The sequence below is a fragment of the Pantherophis guttatus genome, chromosome 4 (genome assembly GCF_059756535.1).
Source record: "Pantherophis guttatus breed Tessera chromosome 4, ASM5975653v1, whole genome shotgun sequence".
Lineage (NCBI taxonomy): Eukaryota > Metazoa > Chordata > Lepidosauria > Squamata > Colubridae > Pantherophis > Pantherophis guttatus.
In genome coordinates, this window is record NC_142066.1 from 83544408 (window position 1) to 83562671 (window position 18264).

An 18264-nucleotide genomic window follows, 5' to 3' on the forward strand; every position below is an offset into this window, starting at 1 on the left:
AAACTCATTTATTTGTTATAAAGAAAATAAAACACCTCACTAACTAAGAAAAGTTAATTGTTACATTTTGGAAGTAATTTGGGCCAGCTGCCTTTTAGCAACCGGCACCCGTGGCAAGAGAACAAAGGAAAGAGGTGTGAGAAGGAATGTGGGTGGATGGACATGCGTAGTAGCTTTTGATAACAATTCTTGGCAAGGTACGGAGAGTCAGATAGTCCAGAAATAATGAGCTCAGCTGGTAAATAAAATAACGCAGTGACAGTGATCAATGCTGGGGAAATTTAATTGATAAGAAAAGTGAAAGGAAAGTAGTCAAAATAAAAGGTGTCTTGCAAAAATTTTGCCCCTCAGCTCCTCTTAATCTTAAAATGGACATTTCCAATTCCAGAAATAACTACATAATTCCAAATACCAGAACAGAATGCTAATTCCCTGTATTGAGCAGTGTTATGTTATAGATTGCTGACAATGACATAAAAAGGAAACTGGGTACAAGGGAGTTCTAATAACTTTTTACTGCTCTATTTTGCCATGAAGAATTACTAGAATCCGAGTTTTTGCAGAGGTCTAAAACTGTCCCTGTTTAATGGCTCCAAATATTCAGGAATTGAAGACATGATGAAGACATAATTCACAGAGACAGTTTATGAACTTTAGATGCATATAGATACAGAGCCAACTGGATTTGGGTGGTCAATACACTCAAATAATAAATAAGATGCCTCCATATAAATTTTATTTTTTTATTTTTCATTTATTTTACAGAATTTATATGCCGCCCTTCTCCCAAAGGACTCAGGGCAGCAAACACAGATTAAAAACATACAATAATAAAAACCCACTGAAACCAGATTAAAATAATAAATAATAAAAACCCAAGGATCAGAATTTATTTATTTTATTTATTTATTTATGTAATTTATATGCCGCCCTTCTCCCATAGGATTCAGGGCGGCTTACAAAAACAAAACAAAGAATTACATAAACAATTAAAATCAGTTTAAAATTAAATTAAAATCAATTAAAAATTATTAAAATTATCTGAAGTTGCTCCTACGGATTCAGCCCATTTGGTGAAAAAGCCACGTCTTCAATTCGCGGCGGAAGGAGAGGAGGTCCGGGGCTGTCCTGAGGCCGGTGGACAGCCCATTCCAGAGGGTCAGCGCTCCCACAGAGAACGCTCTCCCCCTGGGGACCGCCAGCTGACATTGTCTGGCTGAGGGCACCCTGAGGAGGCCCGCTCTGTGTGAGCACACCGGACGGTGGGAGGAAGGCAGGAGATGATCCTGCAGATACCCCGGGCCTAAGGCATGTAGGGCTTAGGCCCGGTGAGCACCAGCATCTTGAAACGAACCCGGAGAGCCACCGGCAGCCAGTGCAGCTCGCACAGGAGAGGTGTCACACAAAGTACCGAGAAGCCCCCGTAACAACCCATGCAGCTGCATTCTGGACTAACTGTAGTCTCCGGGTGCATCCCAAGGGCAGCCCCATGTAGAAGGCATTACACTAGTCCAACCAAGACGTAACAAGGGCATGAGTGACCATGGCAAGGGCATCCCGATCTAGGAAAGGGCACAACTGGCGCACAAGGCATACCTGTGCGAAGGCCCCCCTGGTCACGGCTGTCAAATGATCTTCTAGGGATAGCCATGAATCCAGGGGGACCCCCAGATTGCGGACCCTTTCTGAGGGAGCAAGGATCTCCCCTCCCATCACTAGTGACGGGGCCACTAGATCAAGAGATGCCGGTATCCACAGCCACTCAATCTTGGATGGGTTGAGTCTGAGTCTGTTTCTTCCCATCCAGGCCCGCACCACTTCCAGGCAGGGGGAAATCACAGAAAGGGCATCCCCAGGGTGATCCGGGGTGGAGATGTAAAGCTGAGTGTCATCAGCATATTGATGGTACCTCACCCCGAAACCACGAATGATCTCACCCAGCGGCTTCATGTAGATGTTAAAGAGCAGAGGGGAGAGAACCGACCCCTGAAGCACCCCACGAGTGAGGGGCCTCGGGGTGGATCTCTCTCCCCCTGTCCACACAAACTGCGAGCAGCCCGAGAGGTAGGAGGAGAACCACCGTAAAACGGTGCCTCCCACCCCCAATCCCCGAAGTCATTACAGTAAGATACCATGGTCGATGGTATCGAAAACCGCTGAGAGGTCAAAAAGGACCAGGATGGAGGAGCAACCCCATCCCTGGCCCACCACAGATCATTTACTAGGGCGACCAATGCCATTTCCGTGATGTAACCACGCCTGAAACCCGATTGGTACGGGTCTAGATAGTCAGTTTCCTCCAGGAACTGCAGGAGCTGCTGTGCCACCACAGACCCAACAACCTTCATTATAAAGCGAAGGTTGGAGACTGGACGATAGTTATTAAGGGAGTCTGGATCCAGGGCGGGCTTCTTGATGAGGGAATGAACCACCGCCTCTTTGAGTATGGCGGGGAAGACCCCTTCCCTCAAAGAAGCGTTGACAACCGCTTGAATCCAGCTTCCAGTCACCTCTCTGGCTGCAGAAACGAGCCAGGAGGGACAAGGGTCCAATAAACATGTGGAGGCACCCAGTCGACCCATGATCCTGTCCACTTCATCCATTGAAACAGGCTCAAATTCAACCCAGAGTTACCATCAGGACAGGTCCCTATCGACTCGTCAAACTCTGCCCAGTCAGAGTCCAACCCAGTCCGAATCCGAGTGATTTTATCTTGCAGAAACTGTACAAAATCCTCAGCTCTGCCCTGCCTCAGAATCAGCCCATTTGTTGGAATAACCAAGACGGAAGGAGCGGAGATCCGGGGCTGTCCGGAGCTCGGTGGGTAGTTTGTTCCAGAGGGTGGGGCACCCACGGAGAACATCCTACCCCTGGGTGTCGCCAGATGGCATTGCCTGATCGACGGGACCCTGAGGAGAGCAACCCTATGGGAGCGGACAAGACGGTGGGAAGCAGGCAGGAGATGGTCCTGCAAATACCCCGGACCTAAGCCATGTAGGGCTTTATAGGTCAATACCAGCACCTTGAAATGGATCCGGAGGACACCGGTAGCCAGTGCAGCTCGCGCAGGAGGGGTGTTCCACGGGAGTAACGAGGAGCTCCCATAACAACCTGCACGGTCGCATTCTGGACCAGCTGGAGCCTCTGGGTGCACCTCAAGGGCAGCCCCATGTAGAGGGAGTTGCAGTAATCCAAGCAGGAGGTAACCAGGGCATGAGTGACCATGCAAAGGGCATCACGGTCTAGAAAAGGGCGCAACTGGTGCACCAAGCGCACCTATGCAAAAGCCCCCCTGGTCACAGCTATCAAATGGTCTTCTAGGGACAGCCAGGAATCGAGGAAGACACCCAAGTTGCGGGCCCTTTCAACGGCCCCCCCCCCATCAAAAGTGATGGGACCTCTAGAACATGGGATGCCAGCATCCACAGCCACTCAGTCTTGGAAGGGTTGAGTCTGAGTCTGTTCCTGCCCATCCAGGCCCGCACCACCTCCAGGCATTGGGACATCACGGAAAGGGCATCCCCAGGGTGGCCCAGGGTGGAGATATATAATTGAGTATCATCAGCATATTGATGATACCTCACCCCAAAGCCACAAATGATCTCACCCAATGGCTTTAAAGAGTAGGGGGGAGAGAACCGACCCCTGAGGCACCCCACAAGTTAGGGGCCTCAGGGTGGACCTCTGTCCCCCAGCCCATACAAACTGCGAGCGACCTGAGAGGTCGCTTTCAGTTGCTTGTTTTTCCATCTCCTTTCTATTATCTTTAATTAAATAAAGTAAAAAATTATATGTGTGTGTGTGTGTGTGTGTGCGCGCGTGCGCGTGCGCTCTCTCTCTCCCCCTCCCTTTCTCTCTCTCTCTCTCTCTCTCTCTCTCTGTCACTGTTTCTTTAAAGTTTGGATTGATCTCAAATGTATTAAAGAATCAACACAAATGTTATTGCCAATAATAATGTATTTAAAATGAACAAAAGAGGCATGTCTTCATAGGACCTTTCAAAGGAAAAATATTTTTAAAAATATTTTTAAAACTACCATACAATATAAAGCTATGAAAGACAGCTGGACATGTCTTGTTCACACAGGAAAAAATGAACTCTACTTTACCATATGACTTGGGACTATTCTAACAGTGACCCAACCTATCTGGACAATTGCAACTCGTCAGAATCCTGGGGAAAGGATTTTGCAGTGTGTGTGTGTGTGTGTGTGTGTGTGTGTGTGTGTGTGTGTGTGGTGACTAGGTAGAATAAAAAGTATTTTAAAGTAAGAGCAGGCTAGTTTCAGACTAGACCAATCAATTTTTGACCAATGCCTTGTACTCACTTGATCCAGATGCCTTCTAAAAGAACAATAGTATCCTTATACACAGCTTTTATGGTTTTAAAATCAGCATTGGACTCTTATCTCTGAGTAAAACTATGACAGAAAGCAATTGATTGACATAATATTACTTATTCACACAATGAAGAGTGATTTATCGCTGAAAATTAGATGCATTTTTTTAGAATCCTCACCCAATACAATTCTGATTTATAAAGGTTTGTTGCAAGACTGTATTCTTTCCCACTTTAAATTTTATATGGCAAATTATTTAATTATTTCAGTCTTTCATAATTCTTGATTGAGATAGCCCATAACAATTATATAATCCAGGATTCTCAGAAAGATGCCGGCACCATTTGATGTTTTCAGCACTAAAAGAGGCTATTGTATACCTATGGCATTTAAACACTTTATCTATGTCTTGTGTAAATTTTTCATGGAGCTCAGATGAGGTCTAAGAAATCTTCATCTTTTTATGAGCTGAAAAGTGATGATTTGTTCCACTCATTTGAGTTTCTCTGCAAATACTACTATAAATTTGCTTTTTGCACACTTACTTTTTTTAGTTTTCAGATAAGAGTACAAATATATCACAAGCTCATCAGTTTTCAGCTGCAGTTACTTTCATCCATTTTTAGTTCTGTTAGAAGAAATTCCACCTTGTGTGCTCCTGCCAAACTCCATTTTCAATCACAGAGTGATCTTATTCCCTGGAAATATTGTAATCAATAGCTTCTTAAGAAATGATCTTTCAGCTCTGAATAGTCCATCAGGATATAATTTTTTTTAAATTATTAATTTTTTTTGTTTTATTTTCTTCCAACTCCATCATCAAGTTGATGTCTGTCTGTCTGACACTGCCTGGCCTTTTCATTCTATTTTGAAACTTTAAAAAATCCTCAGGGAGTTCTGCTTAGTTTAATTAGCACAGATTTTATAAATAAATTTTCTATTCCCCCAAGAGAAAATGTTCATGGTAAAGAATTGTAAATTGGCCCATAACCCTCATTTCCAATGATGGCTTTCTCTCATTTGTTTTCTCTAACTACTTCTCCTTTTGTTTCTGTTGGCCTGAAAAATAAACAACAAGAGGGAAAAAAATAAAGGACATTTTATATTGAATTCATGATAAATTATTCTTTGGGGGACTTCATACTAGAATATTTTAAAGGTGAAATATGTCCTTAAAATCCTGTATTTGATAAACAGTAATATGTTGACTAACTTAAAGAACTATACATTCCTTATGGAGGCTATTTGGTCCATGTTCATATATTTTTATAACGAAGTAATATTAGTGGCATTGCCTAAATAAATCCCAAATTTTATTCAGGGACTGTTTTATTAATACTAAGCATGAATACATTCTCCTTCATATATCAATTAAAGGTCAAGTAGGCATAAACCTTATTTGATTGAGTGGAAGAAGACTTCTGTCATCTACAGTGAATCTTTCCTCATTCTTTCAGTCTATTAATTTTTCCATGAATCAAGGAAATGAAATAAAAATAGGTTACAAATTTCGAGTTGTCACTTCTTCCTGATTAATTTTACAAAGACATCATATACTTATGCAGAGAAGCTGTTTATAAGAAGCCTCCTCAATATACTTATATATGTGTCTATGTGTATGAAAAGAGAGCATATGCCTCCTTTGATATGCCATTAGTAGAAAGACCAAATATATTTGATAGAAAGTCAGTGTAGCTACTAGCCATCAAGCATTTACAAAAGGAATTTCAGTTAAGGAAATATTGGCATAAATTTCTCCTTATACTAGAATATATGATGATGAAAAATGGAATAACAGAGTTGGAAGTGATCTTGGAGTTCTTCTAGCCCAACCCTCTACTCATGCAGGAAACCGTATACCATTTCACAGAAATGGTTGCCCAATCTCTTCTATCTTCAACTAAAATATAAGGTCCAGAAGAATCACCACAATGAAATCATCCCAGTTAGGAATCATGTTGTGCTAATTAGTTTTATAAAGAATCCGTAGCTTTTCTATTGGATATGACATCATTCATCCATAGCCTTATACCAAACTTCCTTCTGAGTCTTCTAGGAATTTTCTTTTATAGGAGAACAGACGGTTGTTGGCTAATTTATCCAGCATTGTACAAATGAATTATAACATACTTCCATGCAACAGAAGTTACTGTTCTGCCATCAATGGTGAGGTAAGGTTTTACTGCTAATCTGTTATTTCCTGAGTGTCACTTGTTACCCTTCATACCCTTCAGGGTTACCCACCCTTTATTGTGGTAATAAAATGTGCACTGGTTTGGTGTGGCAAAAGCTAGATGGTGTCCTCTGTCTCTCAAGAAAGAGGAGGGGAGGGGAGGGGGAGGGGGGAGGAGAAGGAGGAGGAGAAGGAGGAGGGGGCAAAGGAGAAGGAGATTATTTGATAAAGACACTATCACCACACTAAAATGAATCATTTCCCAACTAGGTCATAACATCTTCTATTTCTTTATCTTTTTTTTTTATTGAAAAAGTTTTTCAAATACAAATTTTCCCCCTTTTTTCTCCCCCCCTCCTCCCTAACCCCCCCTCACCACCCGTCCCCCTGTGACTTCTTCAAAATAAAATCCAACTTCGTAACAGATTATATAATATTTTACCATCCCCTTGCTCCATCCCTCAAATACTGACCCTTTCTTTCTAATAGTATTATTACATCCCCCTTTTACCATACATTTCAAAATAACATTCTACTGTAACATTATATAATACCTTCTAGTTTAGCATAATAACATTATTTTAACTCCCAATTTAGCAATAATCTGCCCTTTTTCTCCTCCCCCATACATATATCTATATATTAAATAACATTTATAATATAACATAATATAACATTTCAAAACAACCTTCCACTTCAAGACTATATAATAAATCCTATTTTAACATTTAATCTTTAATGTATATTAATATAACATTTCAAAGCAGCCTTCCCCTAAAAAGCTATATAATAAATCCTAATTTAACATTTAATCGGCTCTATCCATTTCCTCCACTCCCATAAATGTGTCTCTTAAACATCCCTTTTCTTATACTAAACAATCAATAAACTAACCTGTCTCCACCCACTTTCCTACAAAATTACCATACATAACAATTCTTAATATCTTTATTCTTCTACCCACCCTACTAAAAAAAATATTCCCTTATATAGATAAAATCAATGACTTTAAACTTATAATCCATATAATATAATATCTTCTTTGATGTCTCTCCACTGGATTGTTAACTCCATCGCCCATATTAGGGTAACATAGCATCCTGATTGCAACAGAATGTTCAAAAAATCCTCAGTTATCATCTGCCCCCATCAACAATAAATATCTTCATGTATATAAAAAAGGAAAACAACCACCCGAGTGACATTATAATTGTATTCCATATAATATCTGTAGTAGTGGATTTCTTCAGGATTATTAATTCCCACCATCATAATGGGGAAACAACCAGATCTTCTGCATGCCCCAGCATAACTCTCTTGCCATATAGCTCAGGATAAGCATGATATATTTATCAAAAAAAAAAAAATCCAAAATGGATAATTCCAATCCAACAATTTAAGGCCCTTTTCACATCCCAAAATTACAGCACTGCAGAGGTCTGTCACTCTCCTCAGGATAATATTGACCAATACTTCGCCTCAACTATCTTTTCATGTATTCAGTCATCTTTTAAATAACTGGCTTCACTGTTGCCTAATTTAGAAATTTTTGTTTTTGCGAGATCTATTTCTTTTTTTCTTGACTTGTTGTGGGTTTGATCTCCATCCTAATTTCCTTTCTACGAGTTGTATATCGACTGATCGGTTTTCATTCTGATTTATAGCTTGATCTTGTTGGTTTTGGTTTTGTGACTCATATTTCTTTTCTATAAATTGTGTATCACCTGACTGATTTCCATGCTTGTCTGTGACTTGATGAATCATCACATTAGAATCCAATGCCACATCTCTTTTATTTGTGGATAATCCAGCTGAGGTATCTAAAGAATCCAAAGGCAATTCATCTACAGAGGCCTCTGTAGCTCGATTTTTTTCCTTTATTTCCAACTCCTTCTGCTTATCTTGTGTTGTGCATAAAAAAGTTGAACTCATTTTCAAAAATTTTTGGTAAAATTCTTCCGCTTTTTCAACAGTATTTAATTGATATCTTACTCCTTGATATCTCAATATTATACCAACTGGAGTGTCCCACCTGAATATAATATTTCTCTTTTTAAGCTCAGTCACCAGAAAACCAAATTTCTTTCTTTCCAATAACATCTTAGGTGGTAGCTCTTTGTATATCCAAATCTTTCTTCCAAACAAATGCAGAGTAGAATTAAAAGATTTTTGTACAATATTATTTCTTATTTCTTTGTCTGTAAAATAAATCACCACATCTCTTGGCAATTGCCTTTGCTTTGCAATCCAGGAGTTTATTCTATAAACTCTGTCGATCCTACAAAATATTTCCTCAGGGTGAACCTTTAAAATCCCAGCCAGAATTTCAGAAGATATTTTTCTTAAGTCATCTCTGTTGCTTTCCTGTAATCCTCTCAGTCTAATCGCATATTCTGTGAGATTATATTGCATCATTAAAACTTCTTTTTCAATCCGTTGTTTTATGTTTTCTGCATTACAAGTCTTATAATCAGCTTCCATTTTAAGTTTTTCTTCTAAGCTATTATCTTGAGTGTTTATCAAATCATTTTCAGTTCTTTGTATTTTATTGTCCAAATTATCCTCAATTTCCTCCATTTTAGACTCTAATAAATCAATATTTGTACCCAACTTCATAAGAATTTCTGAAAAACCATTAGTCACTTTTACAATCTTTCATTGCAAAATATCAAACTTTAATTGCACCATTTCTTTAATTTCCTGCTTAAATTTTTCAAAGTTCTGATTCACAATCTCATCCCTTCTTACAATCTCCTCCAAGAGAAATTCAATTATATTAAAATCAGTTTTCTGAGTCTGTAGGTTTAGAACTTGTTCATGTAGTTTATAGATGGGGGAATCCCCCCCCCACGGCTTGTTTGTCTAGCTTTGTAAGTCTGAATGCCATATTTCCACACAGACAAACTCTCTTAGAAAAGAAAAGAAAAACAAAGAAAGAGAAAAAAGCTTCTTTCCAAACAAGATCAATACCAAATCTCCAGGAAAGAGAAAACACAAAAGTGGAGCTTTTTCTTCAATTGTAGCCAGGAGTATTTATTCCGCTACTTTGTGGCTTAATAAGAAACGGAAGGACTTTCCCTTTTCAGCTTCCCTGCTCAAACTTCAGCAGTCGCCATTTTAAAAGTTCTTTTTTACTTTGTTCAGTATCCTTTACAAAATAAATGTAAATACTTGCGATTTAGGGTCATAGGTCCAGGTCCAGATCTCATCCTCTTTACTTAGTCTGTTAATTATCTTGAAAAGCTTGTTTTCGTTGCCTTGCTCTGCAAAAAAGCAGAGGTCTCCCAACGCCCGGAGCGAACGGCGAGTGATATAGGGAGCCTCATCCGCTTGCCCCCAAGAGTAAAAAAAAAACTCTGGAGGCTTCGCGGAAAGCTCTACCTACACTCACCTGCTCTATCTCACATTTCCTCCTGGAAATGGAGTTTTTCGAGCCGCCTTTCCGTTGTAAAGGCGGCTCTTTACAGGTGATGGGGCTGGCGGTCCTGGCAGCGACGAGAAGCAAGCAGGAAGTCTCATCTTCTAATATATTAATGAAGTTCCATCTCTAACTTTGAGTTTACTTCCATGATGATGGCTGTTAAATAGTAAAAGCTCGTTAAAATACAGAGTAAAAACAAGAAAATTAATCACTTGATTTCTGCAGAGCATTCCAAAATTTTTATAATGTTCCTAATTTAAACTGAAAGCCTGAATAGATATTACCAAAAAAGGGATTCAGATTCAAACAGCAGAATTAGGAGCTGAACATGAAGATAAAAGAACAAGTTTTACCAGTCACTTTTTATTAATGACTTGAAGAATAAACAACATTCTTATCAGATATTGATTTGAAACAGCCCAATATGTGGTATTTTATTATATCATCTACAGGGATATCTACAGTGATTATACTGTGTCTTAGCCCTGATTCATTAGTGCTCTGGGAAAAAAAGATAACTCTCATATGAGTTCACTTTGTTTCAAACCTCAAATTCTTTATAACCCAAATGGTAGTAAAATACTGTGCAGCAGCAATAAAAATGAGGCAGCAACTAAAGTAAGGCCTCTCATAGTTACAACTCACTTCTTTGTCGACCACTTTAATATCCTCCAATGTTTTATTATGTTTTAGTATTTTTACTAGTGTTTAATATTCCTGATCCTTGGTTATAATGGAGGAGGGGGGGAGGAAAAGAAAGATATTGATCGTTTTAAAAAGAATAAAGGATTTCTGCATTATGAGAGCTAAATAACATTTTTCAGTTATACTGAAAAACTGGGATACTGAATTGCAAAAAGAAGGTATATGTAATGTGTTACTTCTGCATACTCACAAAACATAATGAAGTGAGCTTGCATTCAGTGATGCTAAAATAACTTTATCAGTTACAAAATCATTACCAGTGAATCATTACTAGTAAATCATAGTGTCAATATGAGTCTCTGATATGGCATTGCTGGAGAGCAGAAAAATGTTCCTTAGGGATGTGTTCTTAGAAACACTGGTTACATTTCACCTGTAGTCCTATATCAACTCTTAATCATAGAAACAAATTCAAGAGAGTACAAGTGAATACCACAAATATGAATTTTTAACAAAATTAATGTTATTGTAAAATGATCCTACAGAGGCAGGCAAGGGCAATTGCACTAAACAGACATGGGAAATACACAAGTAAACAAATTAGGTTTTCATCTAAAGCTCTTTGTTCAAAGAGCTAAATTATGGCATGGTAGCCATTTGGAATTAAATATATAGAGGATATTCTTTTTTAAAAAGTTGTTATGGAATAACTCATTATGCAGATAAAGTCCATTACCCAAAGATGAAAATGAATAATCTGCAGTAGTTTTTCTTTGAAGACAGAATTTAGGATTCTTTTATTCCAAGATAGTTCCAACTGATTTTTAATGTTACCATATATCAATTTACCAAAAATGATATTAAATACCTCAAACTGTCAGGCTAAAAAACAAATGAAAGAACTCTCTCAGATGCAAATTATGGAATCTGAGAAGTAGCATCTAGTTGACCTTCACTGACTTCAAAAAAGATAAGCTGAATTAGACTTGCTTAGTAACCTGGAGAGGACTACCAAGAAATAGCAAGATTCAGAAATTGATATAAAGCTTTGAAAGCTTTCTAATGTAACAACTGCCATTTAAATTACAAATTAAACATAAGAGTTTAATTCTTATGACAATTTCTAAAACTTAACAAATAAGATGAAATGGGAGATACTTTAATTCAAGCTAGATCAATTGATTCAAATTATGAGAAAAAATGGAATCTGACTAAATATTATAAAGAACATTCCAGTAGAAAAAGCTCTGACAGAACAGAATATATATATCTCAGAGGTAAACTATCAAATCTTTGATGCTCCTGAGCTGGATAGTTGGGGGCAATATGCTGACTCTGTAAATCTTTTTACAGAACCCCCTCTTTAGAGGGGGCTTTAAAGCACTGTGAAGCAATATATAAGTCTAAAGGCTATTACTATTTTTGTTTGCAGACATTTCATTACCAGACTAGGTAACATCATCATCATCATAGTGAATATGAAGTTTGCTCCCAGTTAATACAATAGTTTGTCCTGCCAATGTTGATGGGAATATGGTTTTCTCTTTGGTAGATTGATTGGTTGGTTGGTTGTTAAATTTGCTGCCTATCACACTATTCTAAGTAACTTAGGGCAGCCTACAATGCCATAATTGTAGGGAATTGTTTTCTGCATGATTTTTTTTTCTGGTGCTGATCCCTGCTTATCTGAATGTTGATTGCTGGAGGGAATATGTTAGAATATATTCTGGAAATCAAAACTAATCAGTGCTATTAGATATCAACAACTAGCGAACTCCCACTTAATTATACTGATATTGTTACCTAGTTGGGTAATGAAATGTCTGCAAGCAAACAAGTAGAGTTAGATCACCAAGGCTTTCACAGAAAAGGCTCTGTTTATTCAGAGAAATTTAAATGGGCCCTGGATGGTGAACCATCAAGGATATTATAGTACCAGATTTTGTACATTTGCTGTGGAGCTGCAATAGAGTATTACAGTTACTTCAAACTATGATACTAACTTCCAAGCTCTACTTTGAGCACAGAAAATAGATAACAAGGCACTTTAAGTCTGCATATGGATCTGAACTGAGTTTTCTACACAACTGAAAATTAATTTTAAGTTGGGTAGGAAAGACAGGAAAAGATATGTTCTTAAGCTGTTGTCAGACACTTTGGTAAATTCTTAGAGAAAAGTTGAGGACTGAAGTTTTACAAATCCTGCCTAACTAACTGAATTAATTAAATAACTAGATAGACTCTTTAACACTATGTTTTTCTGATTGTAATGATATCTGCCCTGCACTCATATTAAGAACAATGAAAGGCTTACATTGTGATCATAAACATACCTTATAGATCTCTAATCCACTAATAACAGGCACTTATTCAGAAAGCAAATATATGTTGTTGCAGATGGAGTCAGACCCAAATTAAAATGACATATCTCCATCCAACTAAATAATGAATGGCTGCCAAATCCATTCCTATAACTACCTGTGATCCCATATGTTTTTATTAAATATACTTAATAAATAAAAGGCAGATAAATAGTTTTTTTGTCTCAATTCTATAACTGGAAATATCTTTTAAAATCATGGTCTAATTCTTTCATTACAAAGAAATTGATTAGGATAGTATTCATGTCAATAGACTAGGTTGAATCCAGATAGATATTGTTCTCATTGAAAGCCAAAAATTAGATGATAATGAATGCCTTTTCACATTCATTTTAAAATTTAAAATTTAAAGGGCTCCAAATGCATCAAGTGAGATCTAAACTTCTTCAGTCACTAACTGAAGATCTTATACTCTTCTTCAAATGGTAACTATGATTGGAAATTATTCCCTGACTTCTCAGATGTGTTTGGGCTGGTTGTAGTAGCTCCATCCCAGAAAACATTTCAGTCTCCACATGTTTAAACAACTTTGTTCAGTCATTATTTCACCTTTACTGGCACCAGATCTGATTCCATTCACTGAAAGAAGGTTATAAATCTAATTTTAATTAAAAGAACCCTTGTTGCAAGATAATTAAAATTTGTTTTTAACCTTCGTTAAAGTATTAACCCCATGTTAACACTTTTTAGTATTAACCCTTGTTAACATCCCTTTTAGGGGTACACAAATTTCTTTATAATAAAAGTCATACTTGCTCTTTCAGTAGCACACAAACAGCTCTACTCCAAAAATCAGGCCAAAAAGATGGTGACCAGAACAAACTAAACTTAGTTTCATTTACAATTAAATGAAATTATTATATGATTTTACATTATATTTTATAGAATTTATAAGAATATATTTCTCCCTGTGTCTTTAATAATTAACTCTCCCCTTCTATACAAAGAAATATTTGATGAATTCAGCAGTCTGAAGAAGTATTCTACAGATCACACCCAGAGCTTCTGGGAGTCAGGAAGCATCAAATTGTGCACCTTTATTTAAAAAACATCCCAAAACCTGAATAAGTGTAGCTTATTTAGTCTTCATGGCTGTCTGCTACAATGAATAACAAATACATGACAGCTTGTACGAAGCATCTATGACTATAGTTATTCCAGCTGCATCAGGTGTTCTAAATTCTGCAGCTGCACTTCCCAAAGTCTAGATCAGCACTTCCTGGCATATGTTTTCAGCGAACAAATGCTTCGTGTTCTAGAGCCGTGATGGCAAACCTATAGCACGCATGCCACAGGTCGCACACAGAGCCCTTTCTGCGGGCATGCCAGCCATCGCCCCAGCCCAGCTCCACTGCACATGCGCATACCTCCTGTCGGCCAGCTGGTCTTTGGGTCTCTGCTGCGCATGCACGGGGGCAGGACCTTCCCCGATCTCCGCAGGTTCCACCCTCCACAGGTGCCTCTCCATGGCAGGAATGCAGGAGACAGCTGGGGATAGAAACTGTAAAGATCGGAGAAGGCATGGAAGGCAAGAGAAATCCAGCACTCGATGGGGGGGGGGGGAGAAACTGGAGATAATGGAAGGCAGGGAAGGCAGGAATGCAGGAGAAAGCTAGGATGCAATGGGGGAGAAACTGTGGAGATTGCAAGCCCCTCCCCCCCATGCCCTGTTTTGGGCCTGAAAAGCCTCCTGCACCAACCTGGAAGCCAAAATGGGAGCCGAGGGTGCATGCACAGGGGGGGTGCATGCACAGGGAACGTGCGTGCATGTGCGGGGTGCATGCACGGGGGGAGCTCACATTGCATTTTGGGGATTGTGGCATGCTCACGTGCATTCATGCGTGTGTGTGTGTGCTTTGGACACTCAGCACCAAAAAGGTTAACCATCACTGTTCTAGAATCTTTACAGCTACACTAAAAAAGAAAACAATTTTCCAAAGGTTTTGTATAAAGAAAGTGGTCAAGCAAATAAAATCTTCAATAATAGACATCATCAAAACACACTGCTTTGGAGCACATAAATAACCACAGATAAACAATTTAAATAAATAATTTAAGAAATGAAGAAAGAAGGCCATCTGCATTTGTCTATTCAGTGAGATGCTTACCCTTTAAATGTTTTCAGAGCCCAGTTGATAATCTGGGAACAGCAAATGCCAAACATGTATTCCACTGAGTGACAAGTAAGAAGTGACAAGCTTCCCATGGGCAAATCAAATGAGAAAATAATTTTTGAATGAATTCAATTCACGGTAATTTAGAAAAGTACTTTCTCATTTGTTTTAAAGCCAGTCTTTAATATAAATTGGTCAATTATGCTGATTTCACAGCATGCTTTTATAAAACTGAAGGCTCTATGTCAATAAAGATATAAAGATGAAGTCGTGTCATGCAATGATTTTGTCAGAAATACTGTGGGTTCTGTTGTTGTACTTCTGCTGAACCAGTTTATCTTGCTGATGAAATGACCAGGCAGATGTTTTTAAGTAGACATTATCATCTCACATCCTCTCATTGTGCTAATAATGATCAGGACAAAGACAGTTTCCTATAGTTTTACAGTCAATGATACCTTTGGTAAAATATCTAATGACCACCTGGAATTACAGGAAGGAGATCAGCCTAAAGGGCAACAGTTGTATGCCTGGCTTTTTTTTTACTAGAAAAATAGTCCTCCTTTCCAATAGAGACTTGCTGTCCACTTAATACAACTGCTATAAAAACCAAGCATTTTTGTTTTTAATTCTATTTTACAATTGTCATAATAGATTCATCTTGATTTTCTGGACTACAAATATTAAATGGTAACCATTCACACATAATGTCTTTTTATTAGCCATTATTAAAGATTATATCATAAAATTAGCATTAATTAAAAAATGAAAAAACACTACACCTTTACATCTCTCACAGCATGTTCCTCTTTGCTTAATAACCAGAGTACATGTCTTCGAAAGTACAGGGCACTTCTCACGTTTGCATGTCACTTCCTTGTTCTGTCAGGTACAAAAATAGAAAGCAAAATATATATCAATAAAAAAATCTAATGTTACTGTCTGTTTTCTGCCAATTTCGGACACAGAACAGAAGACACGATTATTATATAGAGAATGATTGTTTCTGTAAACTCCATTTTGCTAAAAGAACACGAAATTTAAAACAAATGCACTGCAATTTAAGGAGACAATCCAATCAATACCAGGAACAAGAAGCACTATTGTTTCCAAAGTAAAACTTAAATACAGTGTTTTGGGATTTTAAATTGAAAAATGATCCTCAGAATATTTTGAGCATATGGATTTTCCCCTTCTTTCTTAAAATGGAAGGATGGGAGTTTTTTTCAGTTTTGGAAATATATTTTAGTGTATTAATTTTGTCTACATACTAAGCTTAACTATGGTATTTAAAACAAGTCATATTTAGTAACTGTAATATTTTGAGTTGGCATTTTAGAGAGTCACTGTGCTTTGTTTTCATAATTTAGTATTATGTATTAGCAGTGGTGGGATTCAGCCGGTTCGGGCCGCTTCAGGCAAAGTGGTTGTTAAATTGCTGGCTGGCCCTGCCCCGGCACTACTTATTGGCCTCGCATGCCTTGGCTGGTGCCTTAGAATCACACCGCTGCATAGCTGCAGTTGCTCTTTGGCTCCCTTGCCTCAACCACGTGGCCACGCAGCCCAGCCTGCTTGCCTACCTTTGCTGTAACCTACAATGCAGCAGCCTCCCACTCATCTTGGCCTGCTCCTGAAGGGCTGCCTCGGGCTGTTCCAGTTTGCTCCAACAGCAGAATAGGGAAATACATCCGGGTGCCCCATCATGGAAGTGGTGCTGGGAAGGGTGGTCAACCTGCACCCATCCAGCCACAGCCATTAATCCCCATTTAACCGCTTCACCCTGCAGCTGGCCATATCCAGGCCTGGCTTCATCCTGAGCAGCGATCCAAGAACCAGTCCAGCAGCTGCCGCCACCTCACAAGCCAGCCAGCCTGCCTAGCCCAAGCCCAACAGACTCCTGGCCAGTCTACCGGGAACCAGATGATTCTTTGCAGCTGCTGGGTCTCATCTTCCAGCTGGCAGGGGGTGACCAGGGAGCACAAGGCTATGCAGCCCGCATCTCTTCTCTGCCAGCCACTCCTCCCTCATCTGCCTGCTGGGTCGAACTCTTTGGCCGAGCATGGACCACCGCTATGAGAATGGTGTGAGCCCCATGGACCAGAAGGTAAGGCTGATGGCAGAGAAGGGAGATCTTCCCTGGGCTTGCTGCACTCAGCCAAAGGGCCGGCTCAGTGGGGAGGCAAGGCTCAGCTGCCTTTTGGGCCAAGATTGGCTTCCACAGGCCTTCCGGGTGGGAGGCCTGAGAGAAAATGCCTCCCCCCAGGGCTGCCCACTTGCCCATCCACCAGCTGGGCTGGCCTTGAACCAGTATGTCCCCTTGTCACAGGCAGGATGTGGAACCTGAGGCGGAGTGGAGGTTCAGCAGGCAGCAGCCCAGAGCAGTGGCAAAAGGGGGCCTCGCCTTGCTGTGTCCCCCCCACCCCAGCTGAGCACAGCAAGCCCGGAGCAGATCTTCCTTCCCCACCATCAGCTTTACCTTCCAGCCTATGGGGCTTGCACCGTTTTCACAGCAGTGGCCCATGCTTGGCTGAAGTGTCTGGGCTGGCGGGCATGTAAGGCAGGGGCAGCTGGCAGAGGGGCAATGCGGGCAGCATAGCCTCATGCTCCCTGGTTGCCTCCACTCCGCACCTGCTGGCAGGTGAGGCCCACCAGCTGTGGAGAATCTGGGTGGGGGGTGAGATGCGGGTTGGTGGAGAGCTGAGTGGTGACAGCTCATCCCTGGCTCTCTTTTCCCTCTGCCACCAACTGCAGGAGGAAGGTAAGGTCATGGTTGCAGCCAGCCAGGAAAGCCCAACCGCTGCCCAGCCCAGAGCTGCCGGTGGGGATGGGCAAGGCTGCAGCTCACACCTCGCTTGAAGTTCTCAGCCCTTTGTTGAAAATCTCCTGAAAAGAGGGAGGGGAGGAAGTCCTGTCCCTGGCCCCTTTTTTTGACCCAGAAGCCTTGCCTTCCGGCCCTTCCGGGCAACATGGAGTCAGACATGATCATCCCTTCGCACCCAGTTCCCAGGAGTCTGTCAGGCTCAGGCTAGGCAGGCTGGCTGGCTTGTGAGGCAGTGGTGGCCGCCAGACCATTGTTGGGATCGCTGCTCAGGATGAAGCCGGGCCTGGATATTGCAGGCTCCTTTGCCTGGGTCGCTCCAAAATTAAATGCTTCCTTTTCTTGAAAGTACGTACAAACATCATTAAAGGG

The 18264-nt window shown here is 40.1% G+C and overlaps 1 protein-coding gene across 9 annotated transcripts in view; it reads right to left on the reverse strand.

The window, feature by feature from the left end:
- The window catches only part of BMPER (BMP binding endothelial regulator), a 499083-nt gene that overhangs the window by 350514 nt on the left and 130305 nt on the right, over window positions 1–18264 (reverse strand). For 8 of the 9 annotated variants that reach the window (XR_015734230.1, XR_009620982.2, XM_060686109.2 and 5 more), the window contains exon 3: window positions 15857–15956. Coding sequence is in view for 7 of the 9 variants with exons in the window: in XM_060686109.2 (XP_060542092.1) it covers window positions 15857–15956 (100 nt within the window). In the remaining 2 variants the exon portion in view is untranslated. Of the gene's footprint in view, window positions 1–14327; window positions 14449–15856; window positions 15957–18264 lie in introns of all 9 variants that reach the window. The other variant, XM_087894072.1, reaches the window with a different exon arrangement.